Here is a 22,643-nt window from a genome sequence, read left to right on the forward strand (position 1 = left end):
AGGTGGCTGGCCTATATAAGCGGCCTGCGGGGCGTGCCCTCGCGCTAGGGTCGCTGTGTGGGTCTCTGTGGAAAGCTCGTTTGGGGGGCGGTGTGCGCCCACTAAGGCAGCACCTCAGGGACGATGGCGGAGGGAGATAATCGCAGCACCAACCTGCTGGTGAGTCGTGAGGGAACCAAGCAGGGCCTCCGGACTTGGGTGGGCTTAGCCTGGCGGCGCTTGCGGCCTCGTTCCCATCACCCGTGGTGGGCCCGGCCCTTGCCTCCCGGTTCCCAGGCGCAGGCGACGACGGCGCCCGCCTCTTGGGCCTCTTGGGTAGGTGCAGTGTGGCGGTCACTAGACGTGTCGACCCCTAACATCCCCTGGGGAACGTACAAGATGGGGTGAGGAGGGCGCGTGATCTCGCACCGCGAACAGGGAATGAAGAGGAAGTGGGAGAAGGGGGCCTGCGATAAGCCTGGGGTGAAACCTGGGGCAGAGGGCCGCGAGGGGCCTGTCGAGCGCTTTTGAGCCCCAGGCCCCCAGTCATAGCCGAGGTTCCCCCTCTTTGATTTCAACCAGGCTGTCCTTTCGTTCTTTTCCCCCATACTTGGGCAGGGGTGGAGGGTCAAAGGGCTGCTGCCGAAATTTGTTAGAGCTGGCACAGCTTAAACCGCGGGGAACTGGGACCAGGGTCCAGTAGGCAGGACAGTGGGAGGACCTTGCGTTTGTCTGGAGTTTGTAAGGGAGGGGTGTGTGTGTGTCATAGGATGACTTTAGAATAAGCAGGGGTCTGAAGGAACTGCAGTGACGTATCACAGGCGGACAAATTTAACCTCACTACGAGTTTCACGGCTCGATCTAGGCAAAAACGAGAGAAATCCTTGCCTTTTGTCCGTTGCCACAATGAATAGAGGAACCAAAGAATTTAATCTTTGACGTTTGATATTCAAGAGCCCAGGTGCTAATGAATTAAGTGACTTTGCAGGGAAGTTTTGATTGTGCGAGATTTTCATTTTGCATTGGTTTCTAGAAATGCATGACCTGTTCGTTTAAACACACACAAACACACTTCTCTTTAGTTAGCATAGTTAGCCCCAGCCAGGTTCCAGTTAAAGAGGATTGCTTGAAGCACAAAGAATTGCCCAAATTCACACAGTTTATTGAAATGACAGATCCTGGCCTGGAGTTCAGCTGCTCTTTCCAGCAGAGCAGTGTAACTTTAAGGAGAACAAAGCCTTTGGCTTTGGACTTCCTGGGTTCAGATCTTTTAACCTGTCTGTATCTGTTACTTCATGTGTAAAATGAGGTTTGTAACAATACCACCCTTTTAGCATATTGGGAGGATTAATTAAAGTATAAGCATATAAAATACTTAAAGAGTTTCTGGCACATAGTAATCTCATATTTAACTATATCAAGCATGATATATAAAGTCAGAAATGTTGAAGTCACCTAAGTGATGAGTGTGGCACAGATAGATAGCATCTTTATTAAGATTGGGCTGCACTGTCCTCTGTCTTTTGTATATTTCCCAGTGATAACATTTATAAGGGCACATGGGTTTCTTTCAGTTCTTTTTCCTGTACCAAAATCAGTTTAGGGGCTTTTTGCCACATTGACTCATTCCAGAAGTCTACTTTCAGCAGATTGTCAGATTTGCAGAGAAATTTGAAGTCTAACCAAATGTCCTGGTAAGTGTAAGAAGCACTCATTGTATTGAGGAGATATATTGAGCTTAAGATGCCTAATGTAATTTGGTGAAAGTAGTTTTACTTAATTGTGCAACTGATGCCAGCATCTAAATGATTCCATTACACAAAGCTATTTTAAAAATTGAATGCTGTTCAGGGAGAGGCTTTCCTAATGGATTTAGAAGTAGGGGTATAAATCAATGAAATGACAAAACAGATCAATTCTCACCACCTGAAAAATGAGCAAACTTAAAGCGATCTAATTTTATATTCTGGGTGCTGCCACTTAGTAATGCATGACTTTGAGAGAGCTAGTTACCCATTCTGAGGTCACTTTCTTTGTTAAATGGGTCTCATTATCCCACACACTATGAGGGGCTCTATAAGGATTGTTACATGAGGTATGAAGAGTAGCCCAGTGCTTGGACTTGGAAGGTGATTGTTAAATGATAGGTTGTCCTCCCCCCCGACCCCAAATGGATTTCTGTCTTTGGTACCAAATTTGCAGAATTTTTTAGGAACTAATTTAAGATAGTGACTTGGTTGAGAGCTGTTTTACATTCTTGGTGTCTTAAAAAAATTTAACTCTCTAGGAAGCACAGAAATGTTGGGAGTAGTAAAATGATCGCTTTACATGTTGGTCTTATGTAGGCTGCAGAGACTGCAAGTCTGGAAGAGCAGCTGCAGGGATGGGGAGAAGTGATGCTGATGGCTGATAAAGTCCTCAGATGGGAAAGAGCCTGGTTTCCACCTGCCATCATGGGTGTGGTTTCTTTGGTGTTTCTGTAAGTGAGCTATTAAATTACTGTGGATTGTGCTTGTTATTAAAAAGGGCCCAGGTAATACACAGCCTCCATTTTTGAAAGTGCCTAAGTCTTTTGTAATGTGTAATCTGTAAAGAATGCCTTTTCTTAGAGCAGTTCTCCTAGTTTTCAGAATTTGTAGTACTTAGTAAACTCGGTAACTTAAAGCAATTGAATAAATCAGTGGCTCTCACACTTTTTGGCCTTTAGGACCCTTTACACTCCTAAAAAGTATTGAGGACCCCAAGGTTTTGTCTCTTGATATTTACATTAACCATTGTAACTATGATGTTATCACATTCTGAAGCTTCCCGGAAAACCACTAGTGAGAAACTGAGAATGAAAAACGCAGATAACATCTTTGAGACCCAAAAGACTTAAGTGAATAAACATCTTCAGCTAGGAATAATAATGAATGTTTTTCTAACCATTAATTTTTTTTTTTTTTTAAACAGGACTATCTACTATCTAGATCCATCTGTTCTGTCCGGTGTTTCCTGTTTTGTTATGTTTTTGTGCTTGGCTGACTACCTTGTTCCCATTCTAGCTCCTAGAATTTTTGGCTCCAATAAATGGTAAGTGGTATAATGATTTGGCTAATTTCTGTGAAGTTACTGAACCTGGTGGCTGTGATTAGTGTGCTGCAATTAAGCACATAGAATTGTCTAACTAGGGTGCCTGGGTGGCTCAGTTGGTTAAGCGACTGCCTTCGGCTCAGGTCATGATCCTGGAGTCCCTGGATCGAGTCCCGCATCGGGCTCCCTGCTCAGCAGGGAGTCTGCTTCTCCCTCTGACCCTCCCCCCTCTCATGTGCTCTCTCTCATTCTCTCTCTCAAATAAATAAATAAAATCTTTAAAAAAAAAGAATTGTCTAACTATTGGATACGTAGGGGTTAGGATTGTTGCTTTTATATGAAGAGTTTCTTAGGTGATTCAGTTATAAATCATGAATTTCCAGTACTTATATCTCCATAGTTCTTTTACAGTTTAGCATTTATTTATTTATTTTTAAGATTTTATTTATTTTTGCAAGCGCGAGCAGGAGCCTGGTGCGGGGGGGCGGGGTGCAGAGGGAGAAGCACACTCCCAGCTGAGCAGGATCCTGGGATCATGACCTGAGCTGAAGGCAGGCTTAACTGACTGAGCCACCCAGGGACCTTAGCATTTATTGCGCCTTTTTTTCCTTTTTAGACCTTTTTATTGAAGTGAGGGTTTTTTGAGGTAATGTTTTATCAAATATTGCAGAACTCATTATGAGCTTTCCATAGAAATAGTATGTTTATATTTTATATTTATTTTCTTTGATATTTAAGATGCTATAGTTTGCAGGCTATTTTTTTTTTTTTTAAGATTTTATTTATTTATTTGAGAGAGAGAATGAGAGACAGAGAGCACGAGAGGGAAGAGGGTCAGAGGGAGAAGCAGACTCCCTGCCGAGCAGGGAGCCCGACGTGGGACTCGATCCCGGGACTCCAGGATCATGACCCGAGCCGAAGGCAGTCGCTTAACCAACTGAGCCACCCAGGCGCCCCTGCAGGCTATTTTTGAATGAATATGAAAGCAGTAACGTAAATTTTTGTCCATTTATTGAGCAGCTGTTTATTGAATGTCTACTTTTTTGTTAGGCACTGTTCTGAGTGCTGTGAAATATTTTGACTCTTAAGATGCATCTTGTGTTTAAGGTTGATGTTGACACAGTGTAGTGGTAGTTAGCTAAATGCATAGCAAGTGCTTCAGAATAGATGCATTAAAGTATTTTAACTTCCCTCTGGAATGTTGCATTTCTCACTTTTGATCCAAATAATCAACAAAACTAGATGCTGGAGTAGATTTTTTCTTTTTTTTGGTCCTAGTTGCTTTTCTCCCTTGATTGTTTAATTTGATCAGTAGTCTACATGTGCCTTTAGTTTTTTTTTTTTGTTCCCCTGATATAGCAAATTATAAAATAATTCTGTAAAATAAATAATTTTAAATACATGCCTTATGGATCTTTAAGAACAAATTTGGACATTTTAGGGGAATTTGCTTAAGTTACGGGATAATTAAGCATTTTATTTAAAAATGTTTCCCTTCTAGCAGGACAGATTAGTGTTAGGAAATGCCCTTTGAATTGTTTTTCACATGTAGTAATGAGTTAGGCTGCTGTTTTTTGGGCAAGTTTGTAACCATGTAATGTAGCAACTTAACAAAGGAAATCTACCTCTGACCTTGACTTTATTAGTCAGATGACATTCTAATCTGCTAATTCATAACTCCTGGAGAAAAGTTTTCAGAAATAAACACTGGTAGTTTCATGGTAATCAGTATGTGGCTCAGTCCAGAGCAATTTTATTTTTTGATCTTTTTAAAAATTTTTTGATCTTAATGAGGAAGGAAGAAGACTGTTGCATAGCCACAATTCAGCCTTGACCATTGACGGCATTTAACTTCTAGTTGTTTACAAGAGGTTCCAGGGCTCATCAGGAACCCTTCTGCTGTATCTATCACTGCAGTTTTACAGGGACCGGAACTAGAGGAGCGAAAGGAATCTACTACCCCCAGTGTAGGTTCTACGCCAATATATCTGTATAGCAAAGACAGTATAAGGGTGAACTTTTTTTTTTTTTAAATCAGAATCCAAAAAACATTAAAAAAGGCTTTCTTGGAGGATCTTTTTATATTTTTACTGCTGTTTTGTTTATATTTTCCCTCACTGGGACTAAATTTATAAGGAATTTGGATTTGAGCTGTTTGTTGCTGCCTTGGCATCAAGTGTCTGAAGCCCAGCTGAGGGTATTATGCTTGGAATGCAGTAGTTATTATCTTAGTGAAGAGTGCTCAGATAGAGCTGCAGGGTAGAAACTTCACATCTTCCTCAAAATAGTGAGACACTGATGGGCTACAACCCAGAATTCTTTTGGATTTGAAAAATAATATAGGAGTAGAGAAATTAATTTATACTGATTTCTGCATGGCCCATAGTAGCCTTGAATCTTTTGTTACTATAATTAACCAAATGTGGTTTTAGAAGCACGGATTACCATTGCTTTGTACATACACATGTCTTTATGTAAAAACTTATTCCCGAGTTTTCCATGTTGTCTTAATGGTACAGAAACTTTCACGATTATAAAATAATGTGAATTGTTTTTTATTTAAACTTTCTTTAGGGGATAGCTTTTTAAATTTGAGAGGATGATATATTTCTCTTTACTATAAAGACTTGCTTATAGTGAAGGGGAAAATTTTTTTGTAGGACCACTGAGCAACAGCAAAGATTCCATGAAATTTGTAGCAATCTGGTAAAAACTCGACGCAGAGCTGTGGGCTGGTGGAAACGCCTTTTTACACTAAAGGAAGAAAAGCCTAAAATGGTACTTTTTTAGTTTTGACTTATTTCAGTAAAGCAAAATTTTAAGATTGGGTCTATTTTTACTTCATTGTAGTCTAATGATAGCCTTTTTGTTTTAATAGTTTAATATTTATATTCAGTAGTTTGATATTTATCATTATCCATTGGTTTAACTCCTCTGAGTACATTCATAAATGTTTGTATGAATTAGACTGAATTACTGGAAGTTAAATGACATTTCCATTTAATTTTGTACTCTAGTAGAGCAAAATTTTTGTTTCTTTTTACTTACTGAAATAAAAGACAAAAAGCATTTGTTCTCTTATCTCTTAGCTTCACATAAGGTCACAATGTGAATTATTAATTGTAAAAGTAGTATAATGTATTGTAAATTAATTTATACAGAGAATTATAGTAATTCTAGGAGGGAATGTGTGTAAATTTTATAAAGTAGATCTAGTGGAGTTTTCTATGGATTTTATATAATGTATAAATACCAGGTCTCTTTAAAGAAAAGTGGTAATAAATACTGGATTATTTTCCAACCTTTGAAACAACATCCTACAGTTAAGCTTCCTAGTCTTTTTCTAGGACTTGATAAATTTTTGTTGTTTTCATTATTTAGTACTTCATGACCATGATCGTTTCTCTTGCTGCGGTTGCTTGGGTGGGACAGCAAGTCCACAACCTGCTGCTCACCTATCTGATAGGTAAGTCTTTGAGGAAGAACTATAGGCATATTCTGGCCACTGAAGTCTGATTGGAACTTAGTCAACAAATATGTGTGTGTTTATAAGATTAAGGCACAGATGGAGGAATTGGGAGTATAGAGAGATGACTAAAACCCATGTCCTTGTTTTCTGGGAGTTTGTGGTCATACAGTAAATTAAAACAGAACATAATAACCAAGGTAGAAAGTGACATGCGAGAGGTAAAAGTAAGCAGTGTGTGTTATTTGAGGTTTGAGGGGTGTGATAGCAGAAGTTTCCGGGGATAAATACAATGAAAGTAATGGATTTTTTATTGGTTCCTCCCATTAGAGTGCCTAATAGTCTGGGAAACTACTTCTATAAAATGTAATAATCTAGAGGAAATTAATTGCTGTCTCCTTCATTTTGTTTATTTTTAAGTGACTTTCTTACTGTTGCTTCCTGGATTAAACCAGCATGGAATCATTTTGAAGTACATTGGAATGGCCAAAAGGGAGATAAATAAGCTTCTCAAACAAAAAGAAAAGAAAAATGAATAATGCATTTGCTTTATTCAGTGTAATGAATGGCATATACATTGTCCTTGGGAACAGTTTCTGTTATGCTGTCTGGATACTAAAATGTTACAGAAGTAGCTCTTTGCTCTCCCTCTTTTGCCCTTAGTGCGTAGAAATTCAGACTTGCCGAGTAAGGCTTTATGCATAGTGTCTTCATGTGAAGTGTAGCTGGATGCATTCTCATCAGTTGGCCTTATATGGACAACTCATTCGTGAGTACGACTTGTTTTGATTTTTCTCCACCCAGGTTAATTGCATTCTTACTTTTAGGCAACTTCCTTTAAAATAATATAGTGGTGAACTTCACCTTTTAGTACAGTTAACTGTGACTTTGGATAATTGTTCCAGTTGATCTTTGCTTTAGCTAGATACGAGTTAGTGGTCTGTGGCTACAGGAAGCTGGTTCTACTGTCTGCTTCCACAGTCTGCTTAAACTGCCTGGCTTCATGAATACAGAGACCAAGTTGACCACTTCCAATGAAGAGACCAATTAAGATTCATTCCTCATGCCGTTTCTATACAATGGGAGAAGAATCCTCTGGAATAAAATGAAACCAATTCCATGCCCTAGTATGTGCTGGTTTCTGCCTTGTGAAAAACTTAGTAATTTGTAAGAAACATTGATCTTTCCTCCCAAACGGGGAATATGACAGGCTTTGAGCTCGTCTCTCCTTGCTCTTAGACTTCCAAGTTAGTAGATCCTTAGAGGCTTTTTAACAGCAGGCTTCCAGAAGTTTGTGTTTAGGATTTTTAGCATATTTTTAATTTCAGGTTTTCAGCTGACTGAAACTAAAGTATGTAATAGGTTAAGACTCAGGTCTATGACCTTCACTTCAACACCAGCCAATAAAGGACAGAAGTCTTCCTATACTTAGTCAAGAGTCATTTCAGTAGAAAATAACCTTAGCCTACTAATTTTTCAAGACCAGACTAAGCCTTTGAAGGTAAGCCTCAAGATTCTTATTTGAAGGTAATTGCTGGCTGCTTTGGTCCCCAGAGATTTGGCACAGGAGGTGGTGTTTATGCTGGCATCTGACTTTTTTCCTAGATCTCTCTCTCTGAAGAGTGCAAGGGCTGCTGGGGAGAGCAGACTTTTGGCGACGATAGGTGGCCTCTGGTCTACAGAAATTTTGTAACTGCTTGGAAAGTGTCTTAGAATCATTCTCCCTCTCAGTAGCTAGAAATTTAGAATAGCTGAAATCTGTAGGCATGAACCTCTGAGGGCCGAAAATGTGACATTTGGGAACAGTTCTTAAACTCTGATTAACTAGCTGTAATATAGTTTTGTGAATTTACTGCACTGATGGTGGACCTTATGGTGTATCTGTCCCTAAATAAGTGTTTTCTCCCCTTCAATATTACTGTAAACAGTGGCACCCATTGTAGCATATGTTTGATTTTTTTTTTTTAATGTTTCCTATGAAAACTACAAACTACCTTAATTTTTACATGTGTTTCCTCATTGTAGATAAGCCTATCTTGCTATCTGGATTTTTTTGTGTATATGTGTTCTACCAATTAACTACTTTTGCAGTTTTAATCTTATATTATTTCTTCTACTTTGTTTTATGTAAAAGGGGGAAAATAAAAAAGCTGGAATCCCTCCTTGTGTGTCTTCTTTTTTATACCTTAGCTGTTAAGGTGTTTACATTGTTTACATGATTGGATTTGTGCATCCAGTTAATGAACAACCCTAGGTGATCATTATGTGCCTACACGGTTCTTTTTAAGAACAAAATGAAAGAAAAGGTGTAAATTCATTCCTCCAGCAAACATTCAGGCACCATGCTAGATGGAAAAGGAGACAGAATGAGTAAGTATTGGCCAAAGATGAGTGTGAGAGGACCACACTGGACGAACAGGCAGGGAACGATGCAGGCTCGCAAGACGTCCTGTCATGATTATCTCTGCTTCAGGGTCCAGCTCAGAGTTCAGTGCTTGCTTATTGGTGTTTGACTTCTATCTGCACTTTGAACTCTAATTATGAAAAATTTTAAATTGGGGGGCACCCTGCTCATGCAGTCAGTAGAGCATGCGACTCTTGATCTCTGGATTGTGAGTTGGAGCCCCACATTGGGCATAGAGTTTACTTAAAAAAATGGATGTTTTTATCAGTGGGCCTCACTTTATACTTCGTGGGTCTTGGGAACAGATTCAAATGACAAGCCCTCTGACCCTTGTCCCTCCCACCAAAAGTTTGGCTTCTTAGAATCTCCTGGGGTTTTGGTGATATCCAGAAAAGGGAAATTTTAACCCAGTCACTGTAGGTCTCTCCATGGTCACCTGATATTTGAAGTGCTGGTCTTCTACCATGCATCTGTGATTCATTCTCAGGCTAGTCTCATTTGGCTGGCTTCCCAGGCCAGCTCTGGCCACAGCAAAAGTCCCTTTTTGACATTTGCCTTGGCACCACCTCCAGTGGAGGTCCCATCCAAGAGTTTATAGGATACTGAGAGGAGTTCATTTTTTTTTTAAATTTTTTTTTAAAGATTTTATTTATTTATTTGAGAGAGAGAGAATGAGAGAGAGCACATGAGAGTGGGGAGGGTCAGAGGGAGAAGCAGACTCCCCGCCGAGCAGGGAGCCTGATGCGGGACTCGATCCCAGGACTCCAGGATCATGACACGAGCCGAAGGCAGTCGCTTAACCAACTGAGCCACCCAGGTGCTCCATGAGAGGAGGTCATTTGCAGTTAGTTGTGTGAAGAAGAGTGAATGGGGGCACTTGGCTGGCTCAATTGATAGAGCATGTAACTCTTGACTTCAGGGTTGTGAGTTCAAGTGCCACGTTACGCATGGAACCTACTTTTAAAAAAACACTCAAGTGCCCTGTCTACAGAAAAAAAAAAGTGAAGGGATTTTTGAGTTTTTACCAGTTGGTTTTTACCAGCAGTTTATCTTCCACATGTTAACATTTTAACAAGTCAGATCACATTCCCATTTGAAGATGTCTGAGCAAGCAGGTTCCAGGTTGCGTGCAGCATAAATCACAAACTTGTGAGGCAATTTACAGCTGGCCCCCTGTTCTGCCATTCCTTCACCCTGTTTTCCAATTTTAGCCTAGCTATTCTGAGATTTCTATTTGTCTTTATATGATTCCATTCCCTCCTAGTTCTTGGAGCCATCTACTGCCCCACACACCCTTCCTATTTTGGGATCAGGTAGTCCTAGATTCAAACCCCATTAAGCAATTTACCTAGTAGCTTAGACAAGAAACCACTTTTTTGCTTTGACATTTCTTTTTAAGATTATTCATTTGAGAGAGTGAGCAAAAGTGAGAGTGGGAGGGAGGGGCAGGAAGAGAGGGAGAGAGAATCTCCAGCAGACTCCCTGCTGAGCACAGACCCCCCCAACGTGGGGCTTGACCTCAAGACTTTGAGACCATGATCCAAGCTGAAATCAAGAGTTGGATGCCCAAACAACTGAGCTCCTGCCTTTTTTTTTTTTTTAGGATTTTATTTACACATTTGACAGAACACAAGCAGGCCAAGCAACAGGCAGAGGGAGAGAGAGAAGCAGGCTCCCCACCGAGCAGAGAGCCCGATGTGGGGATTGATCCCAGGAACCCGGGATCATGACCTGAGCCGAAGGCAGACATTTAATCAACTGAGCCACCCAAGTGCCCCTGACTTTTTAAATTGAGAGTAAATTAAGTCAGTTTCAAATTGAATTTAGTTACCTCATTTGTGAAATGAGGGTAAAAGTACAGATCTCAGAGGGGCATTATACATTTGTTTTGAGGATTCTATGAGCTCATAGAAAGGAAGCACATAGCAGCAGTTTGGTAGCCTTACCACCATTCAGGAAACAGATCAAATGGCACTTCTGTGAAATCTTTAGCAACTTCCCAGGCCAACTCTGCATCCCCACAGCACTTCATATCGGCATCCCATATAGCAAACTGCCTGGTATTGTATTCTTACTTAGAGGTCTGTTTTCCCTGTTGGGATCTGAACCTCTTAAGGTCAGAAACATTGGGGTGCCTGGGTGGCTCAGTTGTTAAAGCTTCTGCCTTCGGCTCAGGTCATGGTCTCAGGGTCATGGGATCGAGCCCTGCATCGGGCTCCCCTGCTCGGCGGGAAGCCTGCTTCTCCCTCTCCCACTCCCCCTGCTTGTGTTCCCTCTCTCGCTGTGTCTGTCTCCTGTCAAATAAATAAAATCTTTAAAAAAAAAAAAAAGGTCAGAAACATTATCTTTGTCCCCACAGGGTCTGGTAAAACATGGGGCACATGGAAGACATGTTGAATGAATGAAGTGTATAAAGAGATAGTGGATGGTGCTATTTTTCTATTTATGTACAGGAAGGCTATTGAAGGAAAGTGGGTTTCTTAACTCCCCACTGTTGCTAATGCCCTCAGTTAAGGTGAACTCTACATTTTTAGTAAACAAAACATTAAGTGTACAGATAATCAGTTAATCAAAATAATTTTCATTAAAAAAGCAAATGGGAGGGGCGCCTGGGTGGCTCAGTCAGTGAAGGATCTGCCTTCGGCTCAGGTCATGATCCCAGGGGCCTGGGATTGAGTCCCACGTCGAGCTCCTTGCTCAGCTGCGAGCCTGCCTCTCCCTCTCCCTCTGCTGCTCCCCCTACTTGTGCTCTCTCTCTCGCTATCTCTCTCTGTCAAATAAATAAATAAAAATCTTAAAAAAAAAATAGGAAAAAAGAAACAGGGCACCTGGGTGGCTCAGTGCGTTAAAGCATCCAACTCCTGATTTTGGCTCAGGTCATGATCTCATGGTTGCAAGATCCAGCCCCAAGTCAGGCTCCAGGCTGGGCATGGAGCCTGCTTAAGATTCTCTCTCTCCTTGGGGTAACTGGCTGATGGACATTAAGGAGGGCACGTGATGTAATGAGCACTGGGTGTTACATGCAACTGATGAATCACTGTACTCTACCTCTGAAACTAATAATGTACTCTATGTTAATTAATTGAATTTAAATAAAAAATTGATAAAAAAGATTCTCTCCCTCTATCCCCTTTCTAAAAAATAAATGAAGGGGTGCCTGGGTGGCTCAGTAGTTGGGTGTCTACCTTTGGCTCAGGTCATGATCCCAGGGTCCTGGGATCGAGCCCCACATCGGGCTCCCTGCTCAGCGGGAAGCCTGCTTCTCCCCCTGCCACTCCCCCTTCTTGTGTTCCCTCTCTCGCTGTCTCTCTCTCTGTCAAATAATAAAATAAAAAATCTTAAAAAATAAAGATGAAAAAGCAAATGGTCCTTTTGTAATGTAAATTATAAGCAGAGAATTCTATATCCTGGAGATGTACAAACTGAGAGTTTTGCTTTCCTCAAGGTTCATTTAGGTGATCTCTACACCGAGCGTGGGGCTTGAACTCACAACCCCCCAGATCAAGTTACATGCTCTACCAGCTGAGCCAGGCAGGCACCCATCAAGGTTCACTTAGGATTTGAGAAGTGGTAGGGGTGTGGTGGGGTGAGAGACTATACCAATAACTAATGTTGATTGAGCCCTCACTCTGCCAGATTTTGTGTTAATTTATTTTTTTCTTCTTGAAGTATAGTTGAACAATGTTATATTAGAGGTGTACAACAGTGAATTGACAATTCTGTATATTACAGTGTTCACCACTAAGTGTAGTTACCATCTGTCACCATATGACATTATTATAATGTGTTAATCTCTTTTATATGGATTATTTCATCTATCCTCACAGCAACTTCAAGTGATTGTGAGCATCATTCCCATTTTACAGATGGGGAAACTGATTTTACCATTCATTTATTCATCAAATATATATGAAGGGCCTACTGTATACCAGATTAATTTTTCTAGAAGCTGTGAATACAACCATGAACAATACTGACCAAATATGTCCTTGCTTGGAACTTAATGGAGACAGGTAAATACACTTCCAATATTTCAGGTGGAAAGTGCTATGGAGAAAACTTAAGTAGGGCAATGGACTTACGGGGAATGGGGAGAAGGCTCTTTGAGTGAGTGTATGTGACTGAATAAAGAGCTGAGGAAAGCTGGGGAGCAAGCTTCCTGGCAAATTGAAGAAATGTTCAAGTTAGAGGGAAAAGCAAATGCAAAGGCCCTGAGGTGGAGTATACTTGGAGTGTTCAAAGAAAAGCAAGCTAGGGGTGGGGAATGGTCTTGGTGTGCTGGTGCTAGGAGGCAGGTGTGCACATCACGGAGGACCTTGTAAGCTTTCTTTTTTTTTTTTTTAAAGATTTTATTTATTTTTTTTGACAGAGAGAGAGAGAGAACAAGTAGGCAGAGAGGCAGGCAGAGGGAGAGGGAGAAGCAGGCTCCTCGCCGAGCAGGGAGCCCGATACGGGGCTCGATCCCAGGACTCTGGGATCATGACCTGAGCTGAAGGCAGCCGCTTAACCAACTGAGCCACCCAGGTGCCCCCCTTGTAAGCTTTCGTAAGGAAATTTGGATTTTGCTGGGGGTGATGGGAGCCCTTGGAGAGTGTGTGCTCTGACTTAGGCTTTAAAAAGGTTATTCTGGCTACCATGTGGTAAAAACAGGGGTGGTAGAGGGAGGTCAAGGGTGAAACAGCAAGGTAAGGAGGCTATTGCAAATATTTTGGATGTTAGGTAACTAGCCTCAGGTCACTCAGCTCCAGAGAGGGCTGAGCCAGAATTTGCTCCCAGGGTATCAGACCCTGGATTCAAGCAACAGCTAAAACTCCCTGTTGTTTCCATTGTCAAAATACATTGAGTATTTATGACATGTCAGACATTTGGCAAGCCCTTTGCCCCATTATCTCATCTGATCCTCACAATCATTTTTTTTTAAGTAGGCTCCACGCCCAGCGAGGAGCCTAATACCGGCCTTGAACTCCCCACCCTGAGATCATGACCTGAGCTGAGATCAAAAGTCCCCCCTCAACCAACTGAGCCACCCAGATGCCCCCCAACAACTTTTAAGAGGTAAGTATTATTATTATTAACCCCCAGAGAAGATAAGAGACTTAACAAAGTTCTTGATCAATCCTGAGATTTATTTATTTATTTAATATTTTATTTATTTGACAGAGAGAGACACAGCGAGAGAGGGAACACAAGCAGAGGTAGTGGGAGAGGGAGAAGCAGGCTTCCCGCCGAGAGGGAGCCTGATGCGGGGCTCGATCCCAGGACCCTGGGATCATGACCCCAGCCGAAGGCATACGCTTAACGACTGAGCCACCCAGGCACCCCTGAGTGTTTATTTTGAAACGTTTGCGGCTTCTTCCAAACTGTGTATCCCAGAAGGAGAAAGAATCATTTTGGAGCCCCAGTAAATAATTTATAAGAGTTAGGGTGATTCCCGGCACCTGGGTGGCTCAGTCGGTTGGGCGTCTGCCTTCCGCTCAGGTCATGATCCTAGAGTCCTGGGATCGAGGCCCCTGAGCCGACTCCTTGGTTGGTGGGGAACCTGCTTCTCCCTCTGCCTCTCACCCCCGCTCCTGTGCACGCTCTCTCTCTCTCAAATAAATAGATAATCTTAAAAAAAAAAAAAAAGTTAGGGAGAGTCATAAAGGTAGCACCGACTTAAATATTTTTGACTTTTTTGAAAAAATAATCTATACACAAATTTGAAAAAACAAATCAAAGTTGTGTAAGGAGAAAAGCAAGTCTTTCCAGTTCCTAAGGCCCCCTTCATAGGCAGTTATCGATTTGTGCGGGTCCTTTCAGACCCGCAATTATAAATACCCAAATATAAAAATTTATTCTAAATGGTGAACGCTTATTATAACAGAAATTAGCAAATATCTAGGCCCTTTTCAGTTTTTCATTTTTACAGACTAAATGCCAGAAGGAAGCTACCACTATCTTCCCTTGGTCTCCCCTGGAGCGGTCGATTCTATCGACTCTCTACGTCTCACCCCTTAAGAGGCTCCGCCCCTTCATCCGCCTTCTTCTACCAGGCAATGTATTTTTTTGGCTCACCTTTGAAAGTCTCGCGATAGGCCACTCGCTTCCCATAACTCCGTGCGCTCGCCCCTCCCGCCCTCTTTCCGCCATCTTTCCGTGCCGGTGAGTGTCTCTGTCTGAGCCGGTCAACATTATCCGTTGGCTATCCGGGCCATCCTGCAGTCCGAGCCTCGACTTCGGTGCTGTCTGATGATGCCAGGGCCCTCCTGGGCCGAGGATGCTGCCCTTGCGGGGCCTTGGGCAGGCGTAGGGGAGAGTCATGCCCGTCCGCCTCACGCTCTGCACTTCGGGGAGGCCGGCCTATGAAGCTCAGGCCGCAGCACTGGCGGGAACCGGAGCTGTCGACCGTTCGGAGAGGCGGTAGCCCCAGCTTGGTCGGCGGCTCCAGGACCTCCCCTCAGTAGTTGAGGCAGCGCCTTGGCTCCGGGCGGCGGGAAGCATCGGGGACAGTGGCCGACGTGGGCTGTGCAGCTTCCCATTACTGCCGCCGCGCTATGAGCTTAGGAGGCTGAGGCCACTCAGAAGGGAAGACTGCATTCTGCCTGGGATGGCAGTTTGCAGGGTACTAACCTGGATCTTCTGGGCTCCAGGATTTCCCTTGAGACTTGATTGGGCTTGAGGAGGCAAGTTGGATCCTTAGAGTCGGGGCTTGAAGTATGCTTTGGCCTCCATCCTTAGCTTTCCCAGCGTTACTAGAGCGTCTTGCAGTTGGTGCCCATTAGGATGGAGTCGAGTCTGGTGCACGTAAAAAGTTCCTACTTGGCCACTGTGGTACGGTTGCTGTCAGGACACAATTGTGGCTGGCGCAAGAACGGACGTTTTATTAGTTATGAGTGTTAGTGAAAGTGGTATCTTCTGCATGTTAGGACAAGACTGACATTGAGTTGGTTGATTTAAAGGACAGTGTTAATAGTACAGGTGCTGCCGGATTTGAAAAGTTCGGAAGACCTGCCCGGTGACGCTCAGGGCCCCGTTCTGAATAACGGACCGACTGTAGGCGATATTGTCGTTTTGGTAGCTCACATTGCGCTGGGGAACCTGTCTGCTTAGAGATAGGACAACTTAATGGTAGAGGCAGAAAGAAAAGGAGGTCTTCCTGCTGGAATGATTGGGTGCCTTTTGATGTTGAGAATGCCGGTAAAACCTCTCTTTCCTTCCCTGAACAGCCATAATGGTGCGCATGAATGTCCTGGCAGATGCTCTCAAGAGCATTAACAATGCTGAGAAGAGAGGCAAACGCCAGGTTCTTATTAGGCCGTGCTCCAAAGTCATCGTCCGGTTTCTCACTGTGATGATGAAGCATGGTAAGTGTGTTGCTGTGTCTTACGTTTTCATGTGAGAATATTAAAGGAATCAGTTGTATAGAAATGAAGGGTGCAGGAGAGGGCTGGGAAGATGGGGGAGCAAGGTGGCAGTCATACTGGGGAGCTAAGATAGTTGAGTTGGGCTGTGGACAGGATAGCTTGGACAGAAGCTATTTTGAGAAAGGACTGTTGAAAGGAGGAAGTTTGTGACTCTTTCTCTGCTAGTAGTTCGGGAGCTAACCTGGCTTTTCTTTGTGTAATACCGCAGCTGCAACATGCCATCCAGCATGCCATGGAACAGGTCCTGAGCTCTTCCAAGGGCTTTGGATGGAAAGGAGAATGTTACATGTCTTGGGCACAAAGTAGCCTTTGGGATGGGCAAGGGGAAAATAATTCCTCTGTTAGAATTACAGAGTGGGTTGTTTTTGGGTGTTGGCCCCTAAGTTTAAAATATTAGGCTCTAAAAGTTTTGATTCAGAGCAACTGTCTTTGCCTAAACTGATCAGAGAAACAGTCACTGAGATGATGTGAAAGAACCCAGTAAGCCAACAGTGGGAATACTAGAGCATAAATATTTAGGTCTCTCAAATTCATATCTGCCCTTTAATACAGCCAGTTATTTTCTGTAGGTTACATTGGCGAATTTGAAATCATTGATGATCACAGAGCGGGGAAGATTGTTGTGAACCTCACGGGCAGGTTAAACAAGGTAAGAATTGACTATTTTCCACAAAGAAGATTCTTAAGAATTATCAAACATGGTGTTAAACATGTTGTAATTTCCCTTGTAAAACCAAAGTCGTGGTGTGCTTGCTCTATCTAGGTGAAAAAGGGGAGTTGATTAAAATCATTAATTTTTATATCACATTTTGATTGATTTTTCTCCAGGATTGTATTTGATCTAGAATTGTTAGTTGCCCTAATGATTGTGGGGTATGGGCCATCTGAAGGGAGATGCTGGAGGGTGGGGGTGAAAGGAGCACCTGATGGTACTGGTGTTTGAATATTGGATGGTCTGCTGCCTGCCCACTGGCTTGAACTTAACGCCGTCCAAGGGGGGCCTTTAATCCTAGCTGTAAATAACTTTGTTCCTTCTCTCTCTTGGTGATTATGTTGTGTTTTTTGAACTGAATGTGGTTCTCTAACAATATTAATACTTACATTTTTGCTGGTGTGGGCTGTATGGGTGTCTTGAGTTTTGTACTCCCTTTCAGTTTGACTTGTCAGCATAACCTAGTGGATCTATTTGATCTTTTGACTTTGTGGCTTAATTTACTGCATGTATTTTGGGGATAGGTGTCTATAACAAGTTAGGGTCCCTGAATTGCTACCCTGCTTTTTGTGTTCAGGTTTCTAGCTTTCAGATTTACAAGGAGCCTGACATCCTGTGGTCCAACACAGATGAGGGGAAAACAGGCCCAGAAATGAGTCGTGGTTAGTGGCAGGGGCCAGATTGATTGGTAAGGTTATTCCCTGGTCCAACAATTTGTTCTACAAAGTTGCTTCCCTGTATAGTGAACTTGCTTCATGTGTGGGTGGATACCTAATGTTAGATAAAACTACTGGGTGTGAAGTTTTTACGAGGGGTTAGAAGAGTTTTCAAGTTAATTTTGAGACTGTATTTTGTTATTGTTAGCCCTTAGACTCCAACGCCAAAGTAGAATTTGGATTCACTATTGTTTCTCACTTTGACCCTTACAGCGTGTTCTTGAAGTAGAAAAGGGTGTGTTTTTTCCTAATTTTAGGAGTTGGGATCCTGAGATAGGAGTTATGCTCAAAGTCTCCCAACAAGTTGGTAGCCATTGGAGGAGCTGGTTCCAGTACAAAGTTTATAGAACATCTTAAAACTGTCCTGCATAAGATTGACTTGATGTTTAAAAAAAAAAACAAAAACCCCAAAAAATCTTCAGTTGGATAAGTGCTGTGCACCGAATTCCTTTTGAATATTCACTATATATAAAACTTGAGAAATAAACATGAGAAATAAGTTTGAGCCGAGAATTTCCCAAGTGGAACTCATTTATGGCATCCTTTTTCTGTGGTAACGTAATTTGAAACATTCTGGCTAAGAGGTAGTTGAAATCCAGACCCTGCTCCTTAGCTGTCTGACCTTTTTTTTTTTCCCCCCAGATTTTATTTATTTGAGAGGAGAGAGAGAACGAGGAGGACGGGTAGGGGCAGCGGCAGAGGGAGAAGCAGGCTCCCCGCTGAGCAGGGCCCTGAGATAGTGACCTGAGTCAAAGGCAAACGCTTAAACGACTGAGCCAACCAGGCACCCCTAGCTATTTGACTTTGGTTGGGCAAAACAAACTTCAGTTTTCAGTTTCTCTGAAGTTGAGTTTTCCTCCTTTGTAGGACAGTGTTTCTGCAGTTACCTTCATGCAAGAGATGGATATACCCCATACTGTGGAAGTTTAATGGGGCTGAAAAGTAAGGTAGTGTTAGAAATTAGACAAGAATTCTGGTTTGGTCACATCCTAAGATCTGTCTGGTTTGGGAGAGGTTCAATTCTATTAGCTGAGTGAGGGATTTTGCTGCTGGAATAAATAAAAGCCCTGGTGTGGTGGAGTCGAGGCCTCAGAAGAATCTACTTGGAGAAGGACTGTATTTCTCTATTCCTATGTCCATATTGTGGGATTGCCCTTGACAGTTGACACTGTAGCTGTTAAGATCATGTCATGAAAAGGAGAACCTGAGTGGGCCCCTGACTTAGGGGATTTGGGCCATTTTGGGTTCAGATCTGCCTGCGGAAGTGTAACTGTGTTAAAAGGTTGAGTAAGTTCTAACCTCATAGTCTCCTTTAGTTTCCTCTTAGGCATTTTGGAACTTGTGTGGATGTGGGCACACAAGTGTCTAACTGCTCTCTTAGTTCTCTGGAGTTTACACTTTAATGGTACTAATCCTAAGTGTTCTCACATGATCCATTTCTGGTGTATAAATAGCAGGAACCTTTCTGCGTTGATACTTTCAAGTGTATGAGTGATTTGTAGAGTAGGAATGTGAGCAGGGATGGGGTCATGTTTAGCTCTAATGAAGGAGTCTTGATTCCGTCAGCTTTTACTTTGTAAACCCAGCAAATAGCCTGCTAGTAGATTTTTGAACATTTATTGTGTTTTAGGATTTTCATATAACTGAATGACTAGAGTTGAGTACTTTGGCTCTTGGAGAGTTCTCACATTGGAAGATAGTTGTTGCTTTGTCCCAGTAGCAAACAGGTGGGATAACTAAGAACTCTGCTCTTTCTGCCTTCCACCCATTCTGCCAGATTAGTTTGGAAAATCTTGGCTGGGGTTGTAAATGTATCCTGGTAGTTCGCTGATGTGGAATACCAGTTCTTAGATTTTAGTTTAGTGTCTGGAATTTGTTTTTTAAAAATTCTAGTATTTGCACTTTTAGTTTATAGGTGAAGGACTTGAGACTCTCCACATTCATTTCAGCCTCACTATGTAAAAAAATTTTGACTACAATTTTGTCTAAGGCTTGGTCTCTTTATCTCTTTAAAATCTGGCCATTTGTTCTGGGACAGCTCCCTAGCCCATAGAGATGTATGCTTTGAACCTGACCTTCCCCTGTATTGCCTTGTGTTCTCCCTCTTCTGTTGACTTTATTTATTTATATTTTTAAATTTAAAGATTTTACTTGACAGAGAAAGAGCATAAGCAGGGGTTTCAACAGGCAGAGGGAGAAGCGGACTCCCTGTTGACATGGGGTTTGATCCCAGCACCCTGGGATCAGGACCTGAGGCGAAGGCAGATGCTTAGCCAGCTGACTGAGCCACCCAGGCGCCCCCTCTGTTGACTTTTTTTCTTTTTGCATATTTTAAAAAAAAATTTATTCAAATTCAATTAGCCAAGGTATAGTGCATCATTGGTTTTTGATACAATGTTCAGTGATTCATCAGTTCAGTATAACATGCAATTCTTACCACATCATGTGTTGACTTTTTAAATACTTTTTCTCTCCCTAGGCAGGCATAGCCCTAACTCAGTATATTTTTCAAATGACATTTTTTTTTAAGGATTTTATTTATTTATTTGACAGAGAGAGACAGCAAGAGAGGGAACATAGGCAGGGGGAGTGGGAGAGGGAGAAGCAGGCTTCCCGCCAAACAGGAGCCTGATGCGGGGCTCGATCCCAGGACCCTGGGATCATGACCTGAGCTGAAGGCAGATGCTTAACAGCTGAGCCACCCAGGCACCCCTCAAATGACCTTTATATCAAGATGGCACAGAATAGTTACCAATGAAATGTTGATTTGGCTGGTTTCTGTGACATTCAGATGTAAATGCTGTTTGTGTACTAAGTTTCTCTGTTATTGGTAAGATGTGAACAGTGTTTTCTGTTATGCTTTTACAGTGTGGAGTGATCAGCCCCAGATTTGATGTACAACTGAAAGATCTAGAAAAATGGCAGAATAACCTGCTCCCGTCCCGCCAGTTTGGGTGAGTCAGTTTTCCTCATTAAAAAAAAATAGCAATGCTAAAGATTGCTGTGGTGCAGTTTGACTTGAGCTGAGTTTTTTGTTTGTTTGGCTTTTGTTGTTGTTATTATAGTAGTAATTGTCTCCATCCCCAACCATCTTGATTCAAGGATTAATTGTTAGGTGTTGCCACATTTCATGTGCTAGGCTTCAGGTTCTGAGAGACCTGTGAGAGTCCAGGCTAACTGAGAGACAGCAGATATGTGTCCCCTTAAATGTCTGCTCTTTTGGCTCAGTGCATATAGTTGATACTGTATGTTTATTGTGCTCCCGTTCTATGGCTAGAATCACTTCTGAACCCTAGGCTTCTGGAGAAACTCAATTTCTTCATTCTGGGTAAGAGATGGAGTACAAATCCTTGCTTTCCTACTTTAAAGCTCTGAGGCCTTGGGTAGCTCATGGCCTTGGTTTCTTCATCTGTAAAAATGGTAATTATTCTCTTAAATTATTTTATCATCTGATTTAATTCTGGTAAAGAACTTCAGTATCTGACACAACACAGTAAGTGCTTATCTGTTTATGGTTAAGAACTTAAGCCCCCACTGCCCCCAATCATATATTTGGTGATGTGGTTGAATTTACTCCCACTTCGTGGTTACTGTGTTATAGGTACAGTGCTACGAGTGAGTCATTTCTGATTGTAATTATGATACTAATGTTAATGCCTCAGAGTTGGCATACCACTTTATGTGTCTTACCTTGATCCCCATAGTAACCCATGAGGTAGCCAGGCCAAGTGGGATTTCCATTGTCCACCCGACTGTCTCTTTACAGTAGCTTGTCTGTGATCATGTAAGTGGCAGAAACAATTCAGTCAAGTTTATAGCAACACTTTATTGCTTTAAACTCTGTCTCCTTACCTGAGAACAGAATGTGGCATTTTGAAATTAAAGTTCAGTCTTCATTTTCAATTAAGCTTAACAGCATTGTTTCTCAGTGTTAGCCGAGGGCAAGGCTGTGTGAGTGTGTTGTGTAGCTGAGGTCTTTGGATTTGGGTCTTTGGGTTCCAGGAGCTATGTCTGCACTGCTGGCCAAGTAGGCAGTATTAGTTTCTGCGTCTTATTATGGGAAAGCGTCTTAAGCACTTTTGAATGTTGGTCTTTTTCTGTACCAGAAAGCCGCTCTGTGTTGAACTATTTTTAGGAAAAACTCACCAGCGTTTTCTTTTTTAACTCTCCATAGTTTCATTGTACTGACAACCTCAGCTGGCATCATGGACCATGAAGAAGCAAGACGAAAACACACAGGAGGGAAAATCCTGGGATTCTTTTTCTAGGGATGTAATACATACTTGCAAATAAAATGCCTCAATGGACTCTGGTGCTTCACTCGGTCGTTTTGAACTTTACAGCAGAGTTAGCAAGAGCGTCTGCAGCAGTGTACAGCCTTTGTGTTAATTGGGGAGTGCTGTTTCCCTGAAGTGAACAAGGAAGTCTTGACTTGTGCTAACCCCACCATCATGCTCATGGCTCACCAGAGGAGGTTGTATCTAGCCCTGGATGGCTGAATCTAGGTTGGGGTCCAGGTGGTGATGCTCTCTCTTCTGGAGTCTTATATTAACCCTGGAAGGAGTGGTGCCCTGTTTTTAGCTTGACTATACACATTTCATGCACAGTTGTTTACTGCCCTAAAGATACGACCAGGCTACAGTTAACTGTGTAAGTGCTCATAAGGAAGCAGGCAGGAAGCAGACAACTAGAGCCCACAGATCACTAAGATGCATCTCAAAGTAAATTTGGATGGCATGTTAATAACATTTTAGCAGTGTGTGTTTGTAAGACGTCATTTAGAAAAATGAAACCTTGTTTAAAAACTGGTTTTACTGTAAACCTGTCACAAATGTATTCCTGGACTAGAGAAGAATTAGTTTGCCGGGCCACTTCACCTGGGGGAGTGCTT

At 42.2% G+C, this 22,643-nt stretch overlaps 2 protein-coding genes across 4 annotated transcripts; both read left to right on the plus strand.

The window, feature by feature from the left end:
- ARL6IP1 (ARL6 interacting reticulophagy regulator 1) lies at nt 1-8,677 on the plus strand. Its single transcript, XM_006743715.3, has 6 exons — nt 1-159; nt 2,325-2,458; nt 2,932-3,051; nt 5,712-5,829; nt 6,433-6,517; nt 6,938-8,677. Exons 1-6 carry the CDS (start codon nt 124-126, stop codon nt 7,054-7,056), a joined length of 612 nt encoding a protein of 203 aa, XP_006743778.1. The 5' UTR covers nt 1-123; the 3' UTR covers nt 7,057-8,677.
- Nucleotides 8,678-14,932: 6,255 nt separating this feature from the next.
- RPS15A (ribosomal protein S15a) lies at nt 14,933-22,072 on the plus strand. Of its 3 annotated transcripts, XM_081819937.1 has the most exons (6): nt 14,933-15,062; nt 16,127-16,264; nt 16,894-16,973; nt 20,621-20,706; nt 21,030-21,069; nt 21,899-22,072. In XM_081819937.1, the coding sequence occupies exons 2-5, from the start codon at nt 16,132-16,134 to the stop codon at nt 21,046-21,048; spliced, it is 318 nt and encodes a 105-aa protein (XP_081676063.1). In that variant the 5' UTR covers nt 14,933-15,062; nt 16,127-16,131; the 3' UTR covers nt 21,049-21,069; nt 21,899-22,072. The 3 variants fall into 3 exon arrangements, with proteins under 3 accessions (XP_081676063.1, XP_006743779.1, XP_081676062.1); XM_006743716.3 differs by lacking the exon at nt 21,030-21,069 and having other exon boundaries at nt 21,927-22,072; XM_081819936.1 differs by having other exon boundaries at nt 21,030-22,000.
- Nucleotides 22,073-22,643: the final 571 nt, after the last annotated feature.

The sequence above is a fragment of the Leptonychotes weddellii genome, chromosome 5, assembly GCF_054177405.1.
Source record: "Leptonychotes weddellii isolate Sample4059 chromosome 5, ASM5417740v2, whole genome shotgun sequence".
In the NCBI taxonomy this organism is placed as follows: domain Eukaryota; kingdom Metazoa; phylum Chordata; class Mammalia; order Carnivora; family Phocidae; genus Leptonychotes; species Leptonychotes weddellii.

What these genes read in the sequence shown, in the direction of transcription:
- ARL6IP1 (XM_006743715.3), top strand. Translation starts at nt 124, where the DNA reads ATGGCGGAGGGAGATAATCGCAGCACCAACCTGCTG. An exon ending in ATCGCAGCACCAACCTGCTG is followed by an intron (nt 160 to 2,324) that starts GTGAGTCGTGAG and finishes GGTCTTATGTAG; the next exon opens with GCTGCAGAGACTGCAAGTCT. An exon ending in GCTGCTCACCTATCTGATAG is followed by an intron (nt 6,518 to 6,937) that starts GTAAGTCTTTGA and finishes TTTATTTTTAAG; the next exon opens with TGACTTTCTTACTGTTGCTT.
- RPS15A (XM_006743716.3), top strand. Translation starts at nt 16,132, where the DNA reads ATGGTGCGCATGAATGTCCTGGCAGATGCTCTCAAGAGCATTAACAAT. An exon ending in CACTGTGATGATGAAGCATG is followed by an intron (nt 16,265 to 16,893) that starts GTAAGTGTGTTG and finishes TATTTTCTGTAG; the next exon opens with GTTACATTGGCGAATTTGAA. An exon ending in CTCCCGTCCCGCCAGTTTGG is followed by an intron (nt 20,707 to 21,926) that starts GTGAGTCAGTTT and finishes AACTCTCCATAG; the next exon opens with TTTCATTGTACTGACAACCT.